Source organism: Sceloporus occidentalis, unplaced genomic scaffold, assembly GCF_023333645.1.
Source record: "Sceloporus occidentalis isolate IW3139 unplaced genomic scaffold, rSceOcc1.0.p SCAF_2, whole genome shotgun sequence".
Taxonomy (NCBI): Eukaryota; Metazoa; Chordata; class Lepidosauria; order Squamata; family Phrynosomatidae; genus Sceloporus; species Sceloporus occidentalis.
In genome coordinates, this window is record NW_028316982.1 from 164874434 (window position 1) to 164897158 (window position 22725).

General features: G+C 40.5%; 1 protein-coding gene across 2 annotated transcripts in view; it reads right to left on the reverse strand.

The window, feature by feature from the left end:
- Nucleotides 1–20811, reverse strand: part of LOC149319232 (ras GTPase-activating protein 3) — a 182223-nt gene extending 161412 nt beyond the window's left edge. For both annotated transcript variants that reach the window (XM_089511335.1, XM_089511334.1), the window contains exon 1: nt 20667–20811. In XM_089511335.1, the coding sequence (XP_089367461.1) occupies nt 20667–20724 (58 nt within the window). In that variant the 5' untranslated portion in view covers nt 20725–20811. The remainder of the gene's footprint in view (nt 1–20666) is intronic.
- Nucleotides 20812–22725: the final 1914 nt, after the last annotated feature.

Sequence of the window (22725 nt, forward strand, 5' to 3'; positions counted from 1 at the left end):
TGCACACGAAACAAACAAAATATTTTAATACATTTATTTCATCAAGCTGTGTGTGTGTGCGTGTGTGTGTGTGTGAGAGAGAGAGAGACAGAGAGAGAGGGAGAGAGAGCATCCAGTGAGGTCTCTTTTATTGTTGTCACTGGGTGGCATCACTTGGAAGCAAAAGAAAGGGCAGATTGGGGTTGTGTGATTCATTCAGGTGCTTTGCCCAAGGAGCAGATCACAGTTCCCAGCATGAATCAATGGCACACTAGAAGTGCATCCCAGACTGAACTCATTTAGCTACTTTCTGGGCATGATGCCTGCACCACGGAGACCAGTTACAGTCCAAAACCAGAATCCATCTCCACCAACTGCCTCTTCCTTTATGCCCTTTCATAGGCTTCAGAACTGTCCAGGAGTGTCTTATTGAGAGTGCTCTAGTTGTCTGAAGCACAGCCAAAAGACTTGAGCTCACACGGCAGCAGGATCTCATTACAGTCTTTCAGGAATCATGCCAGTTCTTATCTGCTCAGAAATCCTTTGATCATACTTGATATGATACATTGTTAGGGTGACTGTTTTAAAAAACTTAATGACAGACATTTTGATTTGCAGTTGGTTCTATAGGTATGTTTTGAAATTTAGCATTGTTTTTGGCAGGTTAGTCAGCAGGACTGGAAGATGAAGGCAGTGATCCTTCTTCCTCCCAGTCACCCTCAGAGCTTGGAAAGTTACTTTTAAAAGGTAATTAGTTACAAGTCCCCTCAACCAATAACAGTTATCATCACTAAAAAAACCTTCCTTTTTAGTTCTCAACAATTGCATAATTTGTAAAAAACTAAAAAAATTATAAAAGTAAACAAAACACAGATACAATTAGTATCACAGGAGTGATACTGTCCCTTATTATGCTACAATCATAGTGCTATGTATGTCTTAGTTGTAGCAAAAAGGTAAGTATTCCACTTAGGGTGCATCTGCACTGCAGAAATAAGCTTGTTTAACACCACTTTAATTGCCATGGCTCAATGCTATGGAATTCTGGGAACTGCTCTGGTGCCCCTACTAAACTGCATTTCCAATTATTCTGTAGCATCGAGCCATGGCAGTTAAAGCTGTGTCAAACCAGATTATTTCTGTAGTATAGATGAAGCCTGAGTTATCTATACAAACTGATCATCTTGTGGTAGGATCAGATGGGCAATACAGATATCATACTAACATCATACAGTGGGCCCTCCCCTCACACAGGGGATCCATTCCAGACCCCCCCCCCCCGTGTAAAAGGAAATCTGTGTATGCTCACGTCCCACTGGAAACAATGGGGCAGTGCACGCAGCGGAGAGAGCGCCATGGGCACACATGTCATTGTTTTTTTCATCATGCGGCTTCTGCACAATAATAAATAATAAATAGTTTATTTATATTTCCTGTCTCTCCCCGCAGATCGAGGCAGGATCACATCAGTAAAAATACAGCACAATACATAGATACATCAGTAAAATGTTAAAATTACTATTAATCCAATAAAATAACAAATCATCATCTAATCATCCATTAGTCATACCATGATAATCAAGGGTGGAACATTTCAATCTGGTAATCCTTATATATCGGTATATATGGGTGGAAGCCACATATAGCATAGGAGCACTGTACTCACACACATGTACAAGCTTACATCATACACACACACACACACACACACACACACACACGCATTCTCAAATACCAATGGCATATATATGTCTGTCCCTGGTTTCTACTCCACTAAATGCATCTGAGGAAGTAGACTGTAGTCTATGAAATCTCATGATACCAACATCTTTTTTCAGTTAGTCTCAAAGGTGCTATAAGATCTCTCTACATACACACGCACACACACACACACGCACACACAGTGTGTGGAAACTCTTAAATCCAAAGTGGTGGCACGTGACTCCATACTTCCACTTATTAGAATAGCAGAAACCAGTGTAAATAGGAAGAAGATTCACACACACACACACACACACACACACACCAGCCAGCCACTAATGTACCTTCACAACCAGCTTCAGAAGGCTAGAAAACCTCCACAGCCAGTTTTTGGACAATCTGAAGAGCTGCAGGAAAGAGGCAACAGGAAGGAAGTTATATTGTACTGGCACTTCACCACCAGTGTAACAATGGAGTTAGGCCAAAATTATAAAATTATCATTATATTAGGAGAAGGCCATCTTTTGAAAGGTTGTCCTGTTTAATGAATGACATTAAATTAATATGGATATCTTCCCTCCCTTTCTCTGGATGTCCTTTGAACAAAATTCAGAGTAGAAGGCACCATAACTGATGGTGAATACAAACAAATCAGGATAGTTTTTTTAGCGAATTTTAATTATAATTTGAGAGTTATTTTATATTGGTAATGGGTTGGGGATTGTGAATTTTCATGATTTATTGTATTTGCAATTGTATTTCTATTATTTTTTGGAACCCACCTTGAACCAAAGGGAGAGGCGGGCTAAAAATAAATATTATTATTAAGTGCATGTAGCTCTTTTTTTCTAATTAAATTTTTATTGAGTTTTTAAAATAAAACACATAAGTCTGTAGAACAATGATGACAACAACAACAACAATTAACTACAAGGGCCAAGGTTTGTATCTGATGAGTAATTATTCTGCAGCAGAATCAAAAAATTAGTTCTCAGCAAGAGCCAGAGAGTTTGGCTTGTCCAAGGTGTAGAGTGTCTGTCCAAAGATCTATCTGCAAAGTTGGAGGTTGGATCTGGTGGGAGTGATGATTAACATAATCAATAAAGATCATTCAGTCTTCTTGAAATGTGTCAGTCCTGCCTGTAGCTCTTTATGATATTCCTTCCTCCCATTTATATAACCTAACTCTCTTGAATTTTTCAAGTTCTCTTCCAAAACAGGAACACACACATACAAGATGTGGTGATTTCTAGAACAAGCTTTGTTAATCAAGCACCAGTTATGAAATCAACTTGAGAGCACAGAGTCAACAGGCCTGGCTAGAGCAGGAAATGATTTAAAACAGAAGCAAAGTTTTATTATCCATAATGGTGCAGCAATAACATAACATAGTGGAGTCACTGACACTTAATCATCACATGGAAACTAAGTGTACAATTGTTGTTATTTATCTAAACAATTCTGTAGTTGTTGAGCATTACGGTGTATGAGTGACTTTCTTAAATTACATAAAGACTTTCTATTCACTATGCCCATTTATTATTCACTCCATTTTTACTAGCTCCTTTCCCTGCAGTGTAAGATTTGGATCAATCACTTTAGACAGCAAATCACATTCCAGTTACTCAGGAGTAAACCCATTAAATGCAATGGAACCATAATACAGATAGCCATTTATAAGACTCTACTGTTATTCATCTAGCAGTATTTGTTCCAACAATCTTTCATCGGGTATGGCATGTAACAAGTGAGATAAAAGGGATAACGGAATTATGAAAATATATGACTTTATCAAACAGTCTCCATGCTGTGTTACACTTGTATTTTCTTATTTAGCCCAGCCACTAGCACTAAGCACCAACATATATCTTTATTTTCCTATAATATTCCAGTTTCTCCATGAGGCCTGTCACCCGCCCTCACCTGCCCCACCATTCTGCTCCCTCTGTATTATATGACAATTCCTATGTACTTCACTCAAAAACAATGAATGCAACATAAGCTGCTAATATCATTTTATATTCTGCTATTTGAATTCTGTGAGGAAGGTGAAAAGAGTCCTGACCATCACTTGTATTTGTTGGTGTGTAACCTGTAAAATGAAAAATTCACTTAACATTTTATCAACCAGAACCCTGAAGTTCATCCATTTCTTTTCTTTGCTCTTTCTTACTTTTTAAAAATTCTATTCTGTCACAATGAAGATCAGAGTCATGCCTCAAATCCCACAGGCAAGGAATGGCAGTACTTCAAACCGAGTTTGTGAAGTTCAAGGGCAGTGTCCTTTCTGAGCCATCTGGAGAAATTCTTCAACCACACTTATGGTTCAGGAACAGACGCTTCTAGTCAGATCAACACAGCTCCAACTTGGGGTCAATCTCAGCTTTCGCAACAAGCTTTGGCACCTTGTGCTTTGATGTCTCTGGTGCACGTCTCTCTTAGTTTCGACTCTTGTGCAAGTATTTTTGTTTCTCTCCTCATTCTAATTATATGCAAGAATTTCCCACAGTTCCTGGCATAGTGCCTGGTGGCTGATTCGCTTTCTCTCTTCCCTGAATGAAAAGCACATGAGCTTCACCTTTCTGGTACAGTGTTGTTGTTTTTTAAGTCTCACTTCTCACCCAACCACATTTTGCTTTTGACCAATCCTCTCATTAATCTCTAGCACCTAAGCATGATTTGTTTCTTCTTCCATTGCAACATTGATCTGACAACTGGACTCCTCACATCCTAATCTAGACACTCCCTTGAACTAAAGAAAGGACATTATCTTTTCCTGTGATCAGTGAAAAACTGAGCTACTGAATTAGAACTATGGCAAGAATGTCACTCAAAATGGCATGCATATGGCAAGATCTTCCCCACCATGTTGTCTACTATGAAGAAGGGGCAAACTATGTACTAGAAGCCACATCTGACCCATGGAAATATGTTGTTGTTGTTGTGTGCCTTCAAGTTGTTTCCAACTTATGGTGACACTAAGGAGACTGTATCATATGCTTTTCTTGGCAACATTTGTTCAGACTGAGTTTGGCTCTACTTTTCTCTGTGCCATGTGTCTTTCCCAATGTCACCCAGTGAGTTACTATAGCCAAGTGGGGATTCAAACCCTGTTCTCCTGAGTCGTAGTCCAATGCTCAAACCACTACACTATTACGGCTCTTAACTTGACCCCTAACATTCCAGATAACCTAATCCTTCTTTTCATTTTCTGTTCTGCTGGGCCTAAGGAAGCAGTCAGTCATATCTAGCCAAAGCTCTGGGGCAGGGAGTGGCACTGCACCAAAGACACCTAAAATCCTGAACATGTCCTTTTGCAAGCAATGCTCTAATCCTAGCCTATCTTTTAGGGCTGTAGTAAGAATTGCTCAAATAACGTATGTGAAATGCTTTGAATGCACAAAGAGTATTATCAAAATAGCATGGTCTTTAGTTTGCACAATCCTGACATATAGCATATAAGATCCCCACCATAGGACTCAGCTCCAGCCCCAGTCTGAACTCTGTAATGAATGTAAATGGGGAAAGGGATACTCTCTTTATAAGATACGTGAAGTGCATCATTGTGAACACATCTTGAGGAGAAGGGACTAGAAGCAATACCATCTCCTATGGCTTCTCTGGGCAAATAAAAAACACTGTAAAACAATCCACATCTCCTCCTTGGGATTTTTTTTTTAATCTGGCTTTTAAGCTTTCTGAAACCACCTCAGGTGACTTAGGTTTTAAAAGGCTATTTTAAAAAAAAGAATATAAAAGGATCACATAGATGCTTTTGAAAAATCCCCTTTACATCCATTTTATCCTTTTTTAATTTTAAGCATTTAAATTTACCTCATTGTTATTTTAAGTTGTAATACTTTCCCCTCTTTAACTGCAATACAGTACTATTTTGCAAAACTTATAAAATACCAAACATTCTTGAACGTTCCTAACCATGCTTGAAAGCTCCCGGCCATTTCAGTGAACTTGACTCTTTGTAAATTTTATTTTTAATTCACCAGGTAGGAGGCATGTGTATGAGCAACAACCTCCATAGCAAATGTTCCTGTCCACCGTGATTATTGTCATAGAAAGGGACCATCTTTCATTCCAATAGGTATTCTTGGCTAAGATTGGGCAGAGAGGGCATTTCAGAATAGCAGTTTGAATTAAAACTGAGCTATGTAAATGAGTTTGCTTTCATCAGAAAAAGACATTTCGTTATGGGAACTCAGGCAGCAGCAGGTTCACACTTTACAGATACATTCTGTTATTCAATTTGTGTTTACAATAAACAGACTGGTAAAATCTAAAAAAACCTGCCTAAATACTCTCAAGGTACCATCACATCTGATCTTGTAACCAAACAAGGTCACCCCTGGTTAGTAGTTGGATGGGAAACTGTCAATGAATACCAGCTTCTGAAGGCTTTATTTCAGAGGAAGGAACTGGCAAAATTACCTCTGAGTATACCTTGCATAAGAAAACATGATGGAATTTATGGGGTCTCCATAAGTTGACAGAAGAGTTGAAGACACACACACAATAAAAACTACCACTTTCACTTGGTGAGAACAGATACTGAAGAGAAAAAAGTTTTTGCCTGTGTGTGATTTCCAATTAAGAGTGATCAGTCTTTCAAGAAGTATTTGAAAGAAAGAAAAAAGCAAATGAATGGCAACACAAGAACAAAGTATTGTTTGTACTGTTTTCAAGAGACATTTAGTATTGCAAAGGTGAACCACACAATTCCATTGTAAAAGCACACAAGCATAATGCTTTTGGCCTTCAGTTTGCACAAATCAGTCAGCAGAAATAAGTAAAGATTTTGATTTTCAGATGTATTTTGGGCGGTTATAACTTCTCACACCCAAAAAAGGTTGTTGGACATTTATTTCATTAACAGAGTGAAGACCTTTCCCTACCAGGCATTTCTGAAGGACTTATGCAAACCATCACTTAATCTGTATGCTGACTCTAATTTTTTGTTTTTGCACAACAGTCCCACAAGTCCCTAATAAATTATGTAATACAAAGGGAATGTGAAGATAAGGACTCAGGATGACAATGGAAGAGAGCTTCCAAAATTAAACCAAAAAAATAAAAATACCTGTAATTCAAAACAAAATCTATCCAAATAGCAGGATAAAGTTGCTGTTGTTCAAGACTCATAAAAGGATGCTAGTTGAATGCCCATGAGAAGCATTCAGCTACTAAAAGACTGGAAATAAAAAATAAAACATACAACTGTATCATAAGTTGAACAATTATTGGAAGAAGAAATTCCACCACTAATCATCTTGCATCGCTACCAATACATAATAAGGAGCTATGATTTTTGTGTAAGCACATTTCATAGAACTGTGGTAGCAGCAAACAAGATTTTCCTGCAATGTGCATCATGTTTCATATTCAGCATTGGCCAAATGCAGTTCCCTTGCATTTGCAGTACAACCCTGAAAAATGATGCCCTCACCTTGTAACCTGGTTATAACTTTGCACCCCTTTGTGCCAATAGTCAATCAAAAGAACATCCAACATATCTGAATAGAGATCTAGGATAAGGATAAAGTTATGTAGTTTGCAATCCTCAGTACATTTACAAAGCACATTTACTAAATTTCGGGTGTATGACCATCTAATAAAAAAACAACTGATGGATACTAGGGAGCATTGGTGGCTGGTAACTTCCATATCAATATGGTGGTAGAGCCATCCCCGGTTTCAGCATAAACTTTATAGGAACTATCCAAGGAGCTGAAGCTTCATCCCAAAATAAATTCAGGGCCTTGGATAGCTCTTGGAAAGCTCAATCTAAAACACAGATGCAGATGCACTACTCTATTGACATGACAGCCACCAGCTACCACGCTAAGGAGTAAGTCCCAATGAAAATCAGCTGGGCTTACTCCTGCATCAACATATTCAGGACAATACTGTTAAGTCAAGTGTTCTTGAATGTAATAAGTACACAATTGTCCTCTAACATAATTATCATTTCCATGGATCCTGAATTTGAATTTTAAAAAAAATCTGCCAGTAACACAGTCAGAATAATCAGGTATGTCCAAATTATACTTTACCTTATAGAATCTCTAAAAAGCGAGTCACAGCATCCTTGTGGTAGCTATATACAGTTGTCCCTCGATGTTTGTGGGTCAAACATTCACAGATCCAGTTATTAACAGATTAGTGTATTTGCCATCTCCTCCACTGCCCTATACAAGACCCTCTCAAATAAAGTCCTCTCTAGGCATTTCTAGATCCTCCAATGTGATTCTATGGTCCAGAGGACTGTAGACTTGCACTGGAGGACCTAGGAATGCCTAAAGAAGTGTTATCTCAGGTTAAAAAAAATAGTGTCCCATATTCACAGTTTTTATACTTTCATGGGAATCCTGCACCCCTAATCCTGGTAAAAGTTGAGAGGTGACTGTATGATTGATTTTTTTTTCCACTAAGAAGAAAAATGACACAGAGTTCTTTCAAGAGAACATTGTTGTCAGTGTAGTACAGACTAATTTTTAGTCTATATTGGAAATAGGTAGGCTCTGTGTCTAGAGGACACTTCAAGGTTTGGGAACACTGGAACATGACCAGACTTTCCCCGTGTCCCTTGTAAGTATTTATACAGTCTGCTCAAGAAAGATGTCTAAAAAGCATTTATACTATACAGCAATACATCATTAATACCCTGGAGGCACCCTAGGACTGTGGCTTCAAGAACCTCAGATTCAGTCTATGGCTACTCCAGTAGGGCCTCAAATGGAACTTAGGCAATACTGAAGTAGATTGACCAATGGGCTGATTCAACAAGGCAGCTTTCTATGTTACAGATTAAACTAACAAATTTAATAAATATGATTATACATGCATGTCACTTTAAAGATTTATTGCTCTTCCTTGCTAAGATTTTATGGATGATTATCACACAGCAGAAATTAAATTGCTTACTTTTAAGCACAGTTTGGAAATATCTTATGCATCAATGTTATTAGAGTTTTGGTTCTAACTTGTTACTGAACCTAGGTATCCTCCATGCCAAATTACATAATGAATCTTCCACCTACGCAAGTTTTGCTCTCAAAGGAGCTTTGGTTTGATCTATTATACTCCTGTTATGAGAGACTGACAGCTGCACTGCACATTTAAGGAAAGAAAAGACTATAGATTATTAAACCCAATGCATAAAATTAGAAAGTAACAAAAATCAACAGGCACTAAAGATTTTGAGAGCCACCTCTACACACCTCACACACACACACACACATACACACATACATTCTGCTATTATTTCCTTTCCTTATGTGTGCTGGGCAGCTGTTAGTCTGTCATACCACATTTGAACCCCCACCCTTGACAAAAATCAGAGTCAGGGAAGTAAAAGTAAACAAGACCAATTCAAGGTATCTTCAAACCCTGGGATCTGTAATGGAACCTCACAGTTTGTAATGCTTTGAGCAGCAAATATGACTAAGGAAAAAGAACAGTCACATACCTTTTAAGCAGGCTGTCTACTTGTAAGGCACAAAACATGTTTGACTCTGAGAAAACTCTTACCACTCACTAAAGTGATCAAAATTTACAGTATTTCTAACCAAAACAATCCTGAATAGCTGGTGTCAAAGGAAAAAAAACTAGGGCTATCATTCACGGTGGACTGCAGTTCACAGAACTTCTCACCTGGCCACTCAGTGATTATAGTCCAAAACAGCAAAATTACCAAGTTGTGGCCAAAGTGGAGATTTATCCTAGAATAAAGCATGAAATAGCCCTTTTACTTTGCCTTCTGGGTCACTTTTCATTAATTTAGGGCGAAAAATATATGGCTTTATTTACATGCTGCAAGTGCAATCAGAGAGCTCAAAAATATTCCTGGGCTTTACTGGCAATCAATATTTTTATTTACTAACATATACCCCCATTTTCTCTCTACTGAGCTCAAGATGTCACAAAATAGTTCTTCTTCCTCCCAACCTGATCTTCAAAACAACCCTGTGATGTAGATAAAACTGAGAGAGGCTAACAGTGTAATCTTAGTTCTAATGAAAATCTGCTAACAAATATGGAAAGCAAACAATGGTCTACGGACTAGAAATATTCAATATACATTCCAATCCATTAAAAAAAGAACATAAAAGAATGCAATAAATACAGGATTGTTGCATTAACCTCTCATGCAAGCAAAGTGATGCTCCACATTCTACAGCAAAGACTTCCATCATATATGGAGCGAGAAATGTCAATGTTCAAGCTGTATTCAGGAAAGGAAGAGGCACTAGGGATCACACTGCAAGCAAACATTGGATAATGGAATGCACCAAAGAATTCCAAAAGAAAATCATCATAGATTACAGCAAAACCTCTGAATGTATAATCAGTGGTTCCCAAAATGGGCAGTGGTGGGTGAGAGAAAAAGGGGCAGCCCAGGAGCCTTTATTCAAAATACTGGCATTCAAGAAAGACAAGGTGAGCCAGAGGCCTTTAGGACTATGGTGGAGATGAGCTGTTTGAGCACATGGTGGTCGGGGAGAAGCAGCGGCAAAAAGGAGCTTTCACATTTGGGACCCTGCTTAAGATCTGTGAGTTTTGCTGGGACTTGCATTGCTGCTCCTGCTTTCTTTCGTCGGATTGGCTGAAAGAAGAGGTAGCAGAAGAAACAATGTTGGGGGTGGTGGTATTTGAAGCAGTATGGGGAAGGCACATCTCTGAGAAAGGAGGGGGAGGAATACCCATGGTCAATTCTTTGAAAGAGTCCTTCTCCTCTCTTTCGTTGAGTCCTTCCTCACTGAGGAGAAGTATCTTCCTTTACAGCCAGTCACTCTGGGAGGAGCATCTGAGCAGCCATTCAAGTAGTGACCAAGAACCTTTCACCCATGCTAGCCTTTGCCACAAGGCCAGCATGGATGAAAGGCTTCTTGGTTGCTGCTCCCAAGGTGACTGGGTGCAAAAGGGACAGAGACCAAGCAGACAGTCAAGCAGCAACCAAGAAGCTTCTCACCTGTGCCTGCCTTTACCATAAGGCTAGTGAGGGCAAGTGGTGTCTCAGTTGCTGTTCAACTGGCTGTTCAGTTACTGCTTCCTTTGCATCCAGTCACCCTGGGAGCAACAACATAAAAGCCAGCTAGCCGCCCTTCCTTTTTCTCTAAATCCGGTAAAAGTGAAAGGGAGGAGCAGGCCTGAGGCACTCCACCTCTGTATTCACACATCAGAGATTGAGGTGGAAGAGGTGGCAGTGGCAGGCATGGGGCAGATGCTGCTGGCTGGCTGGTTGTTGCATGAACAGTGAACATAAATTCAAGAAATAGCTGTCAAGGGGCACTAGGGTTGTCCCATAAGAGGAAAGGGGGTGTTAGGCTGAAAAAGATTTGGGACCATTGATATAGATTAGGAAAATCTATGGTCTGCTCTTAAAGAAATGGGTGTGCCACAACATTTGATTAACCTGATGCACAACCTGTACTCAGAACAAGAGTCTACTGTTAGGACAGAATACGGAGAAACAAAATAGTTTCCAATTGGAAACACAGTCACAGAAGCCTTCATTCTATCCCCATATCTGTTCAACTTCTATGCGAAAATTTCATATGCAAAACAAGATTAGAATCAAAGGGAAGGAGGAATAAAAACTGGAGGAAGGAACACCAACAATTTGAGCTATGCAGATGACAGTATACTACTAGCAGAAAATAGTAAGGACCTGGAACAAAAATTGAGGAAAGTCAAGGAGGAAAGTGCTAATGCAAGTTTAATACTGAACATAAAGGGGAAAAAATAATGAGCATGGATGATTTATGTAAGTTTAATGCAGGCAATGAAGAAACAGAAACTGTCAAAGATTTTCCACTTGAACCAGTCACTGACCAGAATGGAGATTGCAGTCAAGAAATCAGAAAGAAACTAGGACTTGGAAGGGCAGCTATGAAATAAGTAGACAAGTTCAAAGTTATTTATTTCACTGAATACTAAAACTAGAATTGTCCATGCCATTGTATTTCTCATCATTATGTATGGTTGTGAGAGCTGGAAGGTGAAGAAAACTGATAGTCTTGCAGACTCTTGAGCAGGGCTGTTGAGGATAGGGTATTTTGGAGATGTCTCATTCACACGGTAACCATAGAGAGATCTTGTTGCACCTCTGAGACTACGTACTGATTCTACAGACTAACACACCTATATCTTTGAATTCTACCACTATGGTAGCCATAATTCAAGATGGAATTGAAGGTAGTTATAGTTAACAACAATTTGTCAAGAATGCAGTTTATGGTTAGTAAAATAAAGGCTGCAGAGGATCCCTAGAGTAATCTAAATTGACTGCCTGGAATTGTTAGAACAGAGTATTTCATGACAGCCACAAAAAGTGCTGAACAGGGCAAATTATTGCTCTCTGCTTCAAGTTATAGGCTGTGAAAAACCTCCTAAAATACATACAATGCATATGCAATTACATCAGAGAGTACAGCAAATAAGGAGTTTTTAATGACATTTATTAAGAAGTTATGTTGCCAAGCAAAAGTATCTTCTTTGTAATGTGAAATATCTTCTTTGTAGTTTTTCCAGCCAATCATTTGCCACATGCTATATGCTGTTTCCTTTCAGATTTTGGTACAGTGACTCATGGAACTGTCAGAGCCACACACTTCCTCAAAGTGGCAATCTCGTAGGAAGTGTTTGTTTACTTTACATGACACATTTGTCTTGTTTATGTACAAGGGTTTTGAGTTAAAAAGAAATTCTTGTGGCAGAGAAAGATTCAAATACAGCATCAGTGAAGAATAGACACATAAATCCAAAAACAGATTTGAATCTTCAATAAAAGAAATTCCCTTTGCTTTCAGTCATTATGCTGAATTTTTGAGGATTTCTTTGAAAAGCAAATGCTGAGAGCCGGAGACACTTACTGCTACCAATAAGTACAGGTACTGTACTGTCACTGTTCTACTAGCATTTTTTTAACGCAAGAAGGGGGATGATCCATATAGGGCAAATGTTATCCATATAGGGCAAATGTCTCAGAAGGTTGCAATACTTGTTGCTATAGGTCTCAAGAGCTTTTAAATATCCAAGGAATACAGTATTTCTACCATCCTGGACAATTTTCTGACAATTCCCAACATCAGCTGTAACATTTTATTCCCACCCTTGAGTTGTTTTCTTTTTTAATTCTGAAATGTCTACTTTGTCACCTGCTGAATGAAACATCATGCAATCACTGTGTGCGGGCACGTGCATCAACTTACAAAAACTAGACAGAGCTTTCATTTCACATCACCTCGAAACATGATGCTTTTTAATAGTTGTTGTTAACTGCCCTTGAGTTGCCCCCAACTCATGGCAACCCTGTGGATGAGACACCTCCAAGACACACACAAGCCATTCTCCATGGCTCTGCTGAGGTCCTGGAAACTCAGACCTATTGAGTCCATCCATCTGGCATGTGGTCTTCTCTTCCTATGGCCCTCTACCTTTCCTACCATTATTTTATTTTCTAATGAGTTGTGCCTTCTTGTGGTGTGGCCAAAGTACAACAGCATCAATTTGATCATCTTAGCATCCAAGGAGATTTGTTTGTCTTTTTGGCTATCCACAGTGTCCTCAGCACTCATCTCAAATGAGAGAATTCATCAGATATACAGATCTAGCCATATTAGTCCACAGAATCAGTATGGAGAGAGATCTTGTATCACCTTTGAGACTAACTGAAAGAAAGAGGTTGGCAGCATGAGCTTTCGTTGACTTAAGTCTACTTCTTTAGATGCATTTGGAGATGCAACAAAAGTTCATGCTGCCAACTTCTTTCTTTCAGTACATCTCAAATGAGTTGATCTTCTTCTTACCTGCTTTTTTTACTGTCCAGTTCTCACTTCTGTATATGGTGATGGGAAATGCTATGTCTTAAAGGATTCTAAGTTTAGTGTTCAGTTGTATCTTTACTCTTTAGGAACTTGTGTAGTTATTTCATTGCTGCCCTTCCCAAAGACAAGAGTTCAAATATTCAAGTGCCAGAAACAAAGATAAATCATTCAGTGATGCATTATCAAGTCATGAAGAAGCATGTGAATCACCCCTTAGTCCAGATGCTAGACACTTTTAAGGGCACATTTTTTCACAGGAAAAGGGGTGGAGGGAAGGGACATTGGGATGATTTACGTGACCCAAACAGTACAGAAGTATAAAAACTCACAGTGAGTGTCTTCTAGTCAGGTTACCAAACACTTCAGAAGGTCAGGCACAGCTGAAAGTGCCTAGGTAAACAATCAAGTTGATCCAACTCAGTACTATCTCTTTCTCTTCTGAATGAGTTTGAGGTAGCATGTATGATCATCCTCCTCATTTTTTCCCTCATAACAATCCTGCATTGATAGTTAGGTATAAGAGTAGGCAGTGAGTTGAGAACCAGTGTGGTGTAATGGTTTGTGCCTTGACTCTGACTCTGGAGACCATTGTTCAAATCCCAGCTTGGCCATGTAAACCCAGAGTGACCCTGGGCACGTCACCCTCTCTCAGCCTCAGAGGATGGCAATGGAAAACCACATGCCAAGACAACCCAAATAACACATGCCAAGAACACCTCTTGTCTTATGATCACAATATGTTGTGACTTGAAGGCACACCACCACCACAACAACAACTACACAGTGAGCTTCATTGCTTGGGATCTGAACCCAAATGACAAGAAATCATCTTGAAACCTCCTCTTCCACACAATACATGTGCTTATTGTTGAAATACAATTAGATGCCAAAGTGCTGCAGAAACACTAAATACCCTTTAAAATGATGAAATGAGAGATACCTACAGTTCAACTATATTAGCATTCTGAAAATCAGCTGATCAAGCCACTGTGAATGCTCTCCTGCCCCATGGGAAGCACGGGTGAATACCACCCTACAGCTGATGGGATCACATTACTTTCAAAATACCACAAGAGTGCAGCCCAATGTTCAAAGGTGGGGAGGGAAGTCTTGGGTTTGTTTTTGGTTGTTTTAACATGGCATACATGTAGGGAGGGAAGGGAGACTGCCCTTGTCCTCAGCCAGCAACCTCATCCTGCTATTAGGGAAGGGGGAGTGGTCCAGTTAATGTGAACTCAGAGAGTATGTAACACTTTTCACAGGGGATTCGGTCCTTTAATCCACTAAATTGCCAGTATTTCTGTACTTGTTTACCTAGGCTTATCTCCTATGTATGACTAGACATGCATAGGATTGCATTTGAGTTGTTGCAGCCAATGCAGCATAAAATACAAGGACACTTGAAGAAGAGAATTACCCACCTCTTCCTCACCATCACATCCTCCTGCATTTTTAAAAAAGATATACTCTGAAAGTTTAGGTATTCTCATGAAAACCCTGGTAAGTCTCAGCAAAACAAGAGGTTATGATGGTCAGAGAATTTGGGGAAACTGAACAGATAAGAGTTTGGCAGGTGAGATGTTGTTGTTATTGTTGTTTTTAATAGCTGTCAAGTTGGCTTTAACTTATGGGGAAGTGAATGAAGATGCTTAACTTCAGGCTGTAAAAACAGAATACACAACCCAGTATCCTTCAGTTGTTTTTAGACTAGCACTCCTATAATCCCTGATCATTGGCCATTTAGACCTATGAGATTTCCTGTCCAAACATCTGTGGGTTTTACCTACTCCTGCTATAAAATGCACAGAGCCACAAAATAGAAACAAACAGATAGTTCAGGATGCATAGTGATATGGCTTTCCTCATACATTGGAGCCATTGGGTTCCAAGAAACAAACACATTTAGAGCAAACTTAACATTTAGTGACTTCAGTGGCACATACATTTAAGTAAACATTCGCAAGACTGAGCTGCACATTATATATCATTTTAAATAATGTAATCATGGTGTCTCCCCTGCCAGGTAAGTATGTATATAAGACCATGTTATCCAAGAACACTGTGGAAATAGATCTAAAAGTGCTATCCAAATTGCAGACAAAACTCACTGTAACTACCTGCAAAATAATGGACACTGGTGTAAAACAAATTTCTTATTATTTTATACAGCACATGGATAAGATTTAAACCATCTATAACCACAAAAAAATGTAACTAGACATCACAGGAAACAATCAACTCGGAATACTCAAAGTATTATAGTGACAGCCACCAAATTGAGTGCCAGAATTCTTTAGAGAAAAAAAGTTAATGTTAACACAATGGACAGAATAATAGAAACAAAAAAGATTTGCATGTTTGGTGATAAGAGGGTCAAAACAGGCAAAACAGAAGTAGTACTTCATACAGTGTTTAGGTACCTTAATGAATAAAAAGCCCCTACACATTGATTGATGGAGAACAGATCCATCTAGTATCTGAGTGGATGAGCAACAGGTCTTGTTTGGCCACCATCTTCATGATCTGCTTGACAGCTTTTGGGGGCCATTTCTCTAGCTAACACTAGTGGACAGAAAGTGTGGGAATGGATCAAGAGTAGGCAACTTCAGCAGATCAGGAACCCAATCCCCTTCCTAAAAGACTGTCAGGGGCTGCACCCACTGCTACCACTATGAAATAGAAGGGTGCAAATCTTCCAGTTTCTAAAGCCTCTATTTCACTGAAAACAAAGCACATAGGGAATATACACTTTGCTTTATGTAAGAACTACACTTCTCCAAATAATCATGTTCCAACAAAAATGGCCTCCCTCTGAACTGACATTTTTAAAACAACAACAACAACAACATTGAACTGGTGTGCTTTCCAATGTCACATATGAACATCCAATTCAGCCCTAAAATCCTTTGATAAAAGAACTCCCATGGTTTTCTTCACAATTCATGAAGAAACAGCATCAGGGAATCATGAGTGCCCATGAACGGATAAGAAAGGCATCCAACTGGATGTGCATGTGTGTAGAAATGTGTGCATGCATGGCTTAAGAGTTATGTTAATACAGCAATGTTCAGTTTTACATAATATGGAAACTGAGTTGCTTGGATTTGCAGGGCTGAGGCAAGATGACCAAATGTAAGGGAGGGAGCCATCAGGCAGACCCAGCAACATCAGGGACTGCCTGAAGGAAGAGGCCCCTCGCTCCTCAACTGTCATCTCGGCTTCAGAGGGAGCCATCAGGCAGACCCAGCAACATCAGGGACTGCCTGAAGGACGAGACTTCTCCCTCCTTTAACTGTATTTTGTATTGTGTTACGATTTTACTGTACACCGCTATGATCATCGCGGAATAGCGGTCTATAAATTAAACATATTATTAAATAAAATAAAAACATATTTGTTTTTAACTGGGCCAGATTTTCATGCAGTAACAAGATTGTTGTCTTTAAAAAGGACCCCCAATACACAGTGTTTAACATGGTGTGTGCGTGCCTTCAAGTCACCAGTCGACTTATGGTGGCCCCTTGAATTTTGTAGCGTTTTCTTGGGCAAGGAGCCATCAGAGGTGGTTTTATCTGTTCCTTTCTCCGAAATGTAGCCTGAAGCCCCCGGTATTCATTGGCTGTTTCCCATCCAAGTATTAACCAGGGCTAAACCTGCTTAGTTTCCAAGATCACGCAGGATCTGGTGATTTTAGGGTAGTTAGGCCACTTTAACTGGATCTTTTTACTTGTGGAATCTGAAGGCAACTTTTGTGTTATACTAGCTCATCAGCATTCTGAATGGCATGAGTTAAACAACCTAACACACCCTATTACCAATGTGTTTAGATTGAATTTTTAGAAAACATACATGTTTGCTGAATAAGTAGCATTCTGGCAAAAGCTATCACATCATCATTTGCACATGGGGGTAGTATTTACCACCCAGATGTGTACTGATGGGTGTGAATTTGCTTTTACAAGCATCAACATGCCAAGGTTTCTGTAATGGGAATGAGAGAGAAAGAAAAAAACAGGACAGAGTTTGCCCACCAGATTTAGTTTGTTAAAGGTACAGCATTTGCCCTGTAACCCAGTACAGTCAGAACAGTACTAGAGTGAGTTTTAATCTGCAACAGTGACATCTGTTGCTTACTTTCTAATGATGCGGTCTGGAAGTCATTCAACAGTCAAAATAATAGCATGTCTTTCAAACAAATTAAACTACTGTCTGTAATAGTCAAACAGAAACTGCATGCTGTGAACAGTCAACAGCAGGCTGTAGCAATAACAGCTTGGAGTATGGGAAATTTATATTATGCTCACAACAAGTACTTTTATGTTCACTTTCTCAGAATCTGTGTAGTATGTAATACGCACAAATGGCCTAACAGTATTGTTTGCACAAGTACACGGCACAACATTTAAACTCTGACTGTGGGTTGTTGAGGGGAAAAACTTGGAGACACAGAAACAGTATTGTAGAATTTCCATTGTGTCTAATCTAACCATTTCAATCTGGTGCAAAAATCTGACCCAAAATAGCAATCCAACTGTGTCCACTATAGGTCATATCTGAGATATCACTATCTGTACACATTCTAGAACAGAACAGAATGTGTGGCCTGCTATATGTGACTATGCTGGCTGTGGCTGATGGAAGTTGTAGTCCAACAACATTTGCAAAGCCATATGTTTTTCATACTCAAGTCTAGAAGCAAATAGTAATTTGCAGTCTCAACTTGTACAATTAACCATCTTCCACAGGATTGGCCCAACTGCATGGCAGTTTCACTATTAGCACCAATAATGGACATAAGACACATGCTCTGCTTATCTAGATCAGAAGAAGAGAGGGGGGAAACATAAGGGAGGGGGGGAAGGAAATTTGTTTTAATCGTAGATGACACAAGATGGCACAGAAGCAGATAAATTTGTTCTCAAGATGTTACGGCAAGAAGCCACCATCGGATTTAAGATCGCAAAATAAAATTTTCTTTTCCCTTTCAGAGGATGTCCATCAGAAGATGTCTAGTAAGCATTAAAATAGCAGAATGCCTATGGGAGTACAAGATACATATAATGTATTGTAGGCTGCATCCATATTGGAGCAATGATGTGGTTTGATCCCGCGTTAAGTGCCTTGGTTCAAGGCTACGGAATTCTGGGAATTGTAGTGGGTTGTGGCCCTCTGAGTGGAGCTTCGCTCTGGGGGCCACAACTCACTACAATTCCCAGAATTCCATAGCTTTGAACCAAGGAACTTAACATGGGATCAAACCGCATCAGTTCTCCAATCTGGATGCAGCTGTAGTTGTAATCCTCTACACGACTACACAGGAGTGTGTCCGAATGACTGACTTGCATGAGCTTGTTCTGTACATTAAGTTTCACTGCATTTTACACACACACACACACACACACACTCTCTCTCTCTCTCTCTCTCTCTCTCTCTCTCTCAAATGCATTAAAGAGGAACAAAAACTGACAGTACACATTTCACCATGACCACATTATACCAACAGGAAACGGCAAGAAGATGGCTCAAGGCGATTTCTCTGGAGCATTATGGCATGCAGGAATAGCCAAGAGGAAGCCATTAAAATATTGGTGCGGATGACCATCAAACAACAAGTAGGCACTACCAAACAGCAGCAGAAAGTAAGAGGGAGGAGAGAAGGCGATACAGAAGCGACAACAAGGTGTGCATTTAATACACATGGTTACACTAAATATATAGTTTAGATCAGGGATGATGACGATGTGGGCCTCCAGTCGCCAGTGGACTGCAACTCCCATCAGCCCTGGCAGTCGGCAATGGTGAGAGATAATGGAAGAGCTGAAGTCCAGCAACGCCTGGAGGTCCACATGTCATAGAATCATAGAGTTGGAAGAGACCGCAAGGGCCATCCAGTCCAACCCTCTGCCATGCAGGAGCTCTCAATCAAAGCATCCCCCACAGATGGCCATCCTGCCTCTGTTGAAAGACATTCTTCATCCTCAAGGTAAAAAACAGATATTTTCATATCAAGCATCTCCCACAGATTTGAGCAGGACAAACCATTGACAAACTGAAAAGTTCCACTCGCATGTTAAGCAAACCCTACCCTGCCCACGTCTGGGTTTTTTAAAAGTGGAGTTTTGAGTGTCTGGGCTCAGCCTGAGTACAAGCTCTGGAAAAGAGAGATTCTCAAGCCAAGGCAGAGGGGACTCTAGCCCATGAATGCTGTAACGTTATCTGGTTAGCCTTCAAGATGCCACGGGACACTCTGTTGCAGACTAACACAGCTAATTCCCTTTTGGAAGTAGCTAAAAGAAAGCATGGCATAGCAGTTTGAGTGTTGGACTCTGGAGACCAGGGTTTGATTCCTGGCTCAGCCATGAAAGCCCACTGTGTGACACTGGGCCAGTCACACACTCTCTCAGCCTCAGAGGAAGGCCATGGCACACCTCTGACAAACTCATGCCACGATAGTCACCGCAGGTGGGAAATGACTGGAAGACACAAAACAGCGACAATAATGCTACAAGTTGACAGAGAGGGACACTTTTGTGCATTTTGCTGAGAAGTCCCCTCCCCACCCACCTTTTTTATTTTATGTGTGTGGAGGAGGGTCAGTATTCAAAGCCTCATATCCCTCTTGTTCTGTAAAAATCAGGATGCAAAGAGACCTTGCAGCACATCAATGAAGGAAAGAAGTTGGCATAGACTTGAGGCTACTTCCTCAGATGCCTCTGGTCTTGTGGAGGGTCCCTCTGCTCCCCTCCAGCCTCCAGCCCTGACTGTCCTCGTCCCTTGCAGGGATTGCATGGTCCCTCACTTGGGACAGCTGTCATTTCCTCCCAGCAAAAAAAGAAAGAAGCGCCTCCAAAGAGCCAGAGCAACTGAGAGGAAAGAGGGGAAGGGAGCAGGGCAGCAACTGGGCTGCATCTGCACTGCAGAAATAACGAGCTTTGGTGCCACAACACACTAGCATTCCCAGAATAACACAGCCTTTGAGCCCTGGCAACAAAAGCGGTATGGAACCGGGTTATTTCTTCAGTGCAGATGCAACCCAGGTCCTCCCAACCATCCCATGTGAACCTCATTCTCACTCTCTCTCCCTTTGTGACTCTCATCCTTTCTCTCTTTCTCTCTTTCTCTCTTTCTTTCCTCTCTCTCCATTACCTATTTTAATCCTGACGCTCTGAAACACCCGGAGCCCGGTGGCTTCTTCCACCGGCATGCTGTTCCCTTCAGCTCCTCCGCCAAGAAAAAGAGAAGGCTGCCTCTTCTTCTTCTTCTTGTTCTCCTCTCTTGCTGCTGCTCCTTCTGCACCCGCAGCAATTGCAAGCAGCAGGACCTACAGAGCGCGCGCGCGCGCAGGCACTGGCATCTAGCACAGGCTCTGCCCGGGACACGCGCGCACGCGCGCGCGCTTTCTCTCTCACCTCTTCCTCTGCTTTAGAAAGGCGAAATAGAACGTTCGCTTCACACACAGCGTTCCTATTGGCTAATAGGAGCCCGGGCTCCTCCTTCTCATTGGTCAAGCTCTTTCTCCCCGGGCAAAAGAGGAGAAAAAAAAGAATGAGACAGAGAGGGAGGTTTCCTTGCAGCAAAAGCCCAACAGCTGGACTGGAGGGAGGCAGCAGTGCGCCTGCGCGCTGGGAAGGGCTGGGTGGCGCGCGCCTGCTGCTTTGCCTTGGCTTGGCAAGAGGTCCTCCTGGCTGCAAAGGAGGATGGCAAGCCATCTGGAGGACACAAATGGAGGACCCTTAAGGAATTTATTTATTTTTTTTGAAAATTATAATAATTATTATGACTAGGAGCAAATATGCAGCTCAAATATACACTCCTATTAGGAATATTGAAATACTAATAAAAGGTCTAATGTCAATGCAAAAAATGCATGCTTCTTATTAAGCCATGCTCCAAATGAAGGGGCATTTCTGGACACTCCTCCTGGATGGAAAGGATTTGGATGGAGGACAGGTCCTGGGAAAAGGAGGACCAAGTCTGGTCACCCTGAGCTAAAATATACTGTAGTATAAATGCAAAATTTAGATGGGAGACCCTTAGGATTGATGATGATAATAATAACGATGATAATTAGGACATGAGCAAATATACAGCTCAAAACACTTCTAGAAATATTAAAATGCAAAAAGCTCTTAAAAATGTAAACTGTATGCTTCTTAGTCATGTTCCAAATGAAAGACATTTCTGGCAATTGCTCTTGAATGGAAATGTTGACATGGAGGACAGGTCCTGGAAAAAGGAGGACCAAATCTGGTCACTCTGAGCTAAAAGCTTTAATATAAATGTAAACCCATGCTTATTATTCATGCTCTAAATGGAGGACATTTCTGGCAATTCCTCCTGAGCAGAAAGGCTGAAAGAGATCCTTGGTCACCCTGAGCGTATTCAGGACTTGGTTTTCAGTACCAGAACTAAACTGAACTCTGAATCCTTTGGAGCAGAGGTAAATGTTGGATTACTCTCCTTCCTGACTCTGTGACCTTTTCTGCATTAAGAAGCTACTTTCTTGTGGCTGTTGTTGAACAACTGCAGGCAATTTCCCCTTCCTCTCATGAGGACATGGGGCCTTGCTCAGGCTAAAGCCTTTTCCTTATGTAATTAGAGAAAGGCAAATTGCACACAGAGAAGGCTGAAGGTATTTTAGTTGATGAGACAAAAGGTAGTATGATTTCCCTTCCTGTTCCACATATCCAGTATAAACATTCATATTCCACCTGTCTCCCAGTAATAACAAAAACAAGTTGGCTCACAATATATTTAAGAACAATAAATTTAAAACAATCCAAAAACTTTATTGAACATTGTTTAGAAAACAAGCAATATATAAAGATGCAGCTGATACACTGCAGAAATAGTGTGGCTTGAGAGCGCCTTAACTGCCCTGGCTCAATGCATTGCTAGGGAATTATGGGAACTGTAGTTTTGTGAGACATTCAGCCTTCTCTGTCAGAGAGCTCTGGTGTCACAGTAAACGACAATTCCCATGATTCCCTAGCACTGAGCCAGGGCAGTTAAAGCGGTCTCAAACTGGATTATTCCTGCAGTGTGTTTTGGTGTGTAAACAAGCCATAAAGATAGCACTACACAGCATTCAAATGCCTAACCCAGTTAGTTTCTAAAAGCTGGATGGCATTTAAAACAAATATTAACTTGATGGTGGAAGGAGACCAAGGATGGAGCCATATTGTTCTCCCTAGAATCCCAGAGT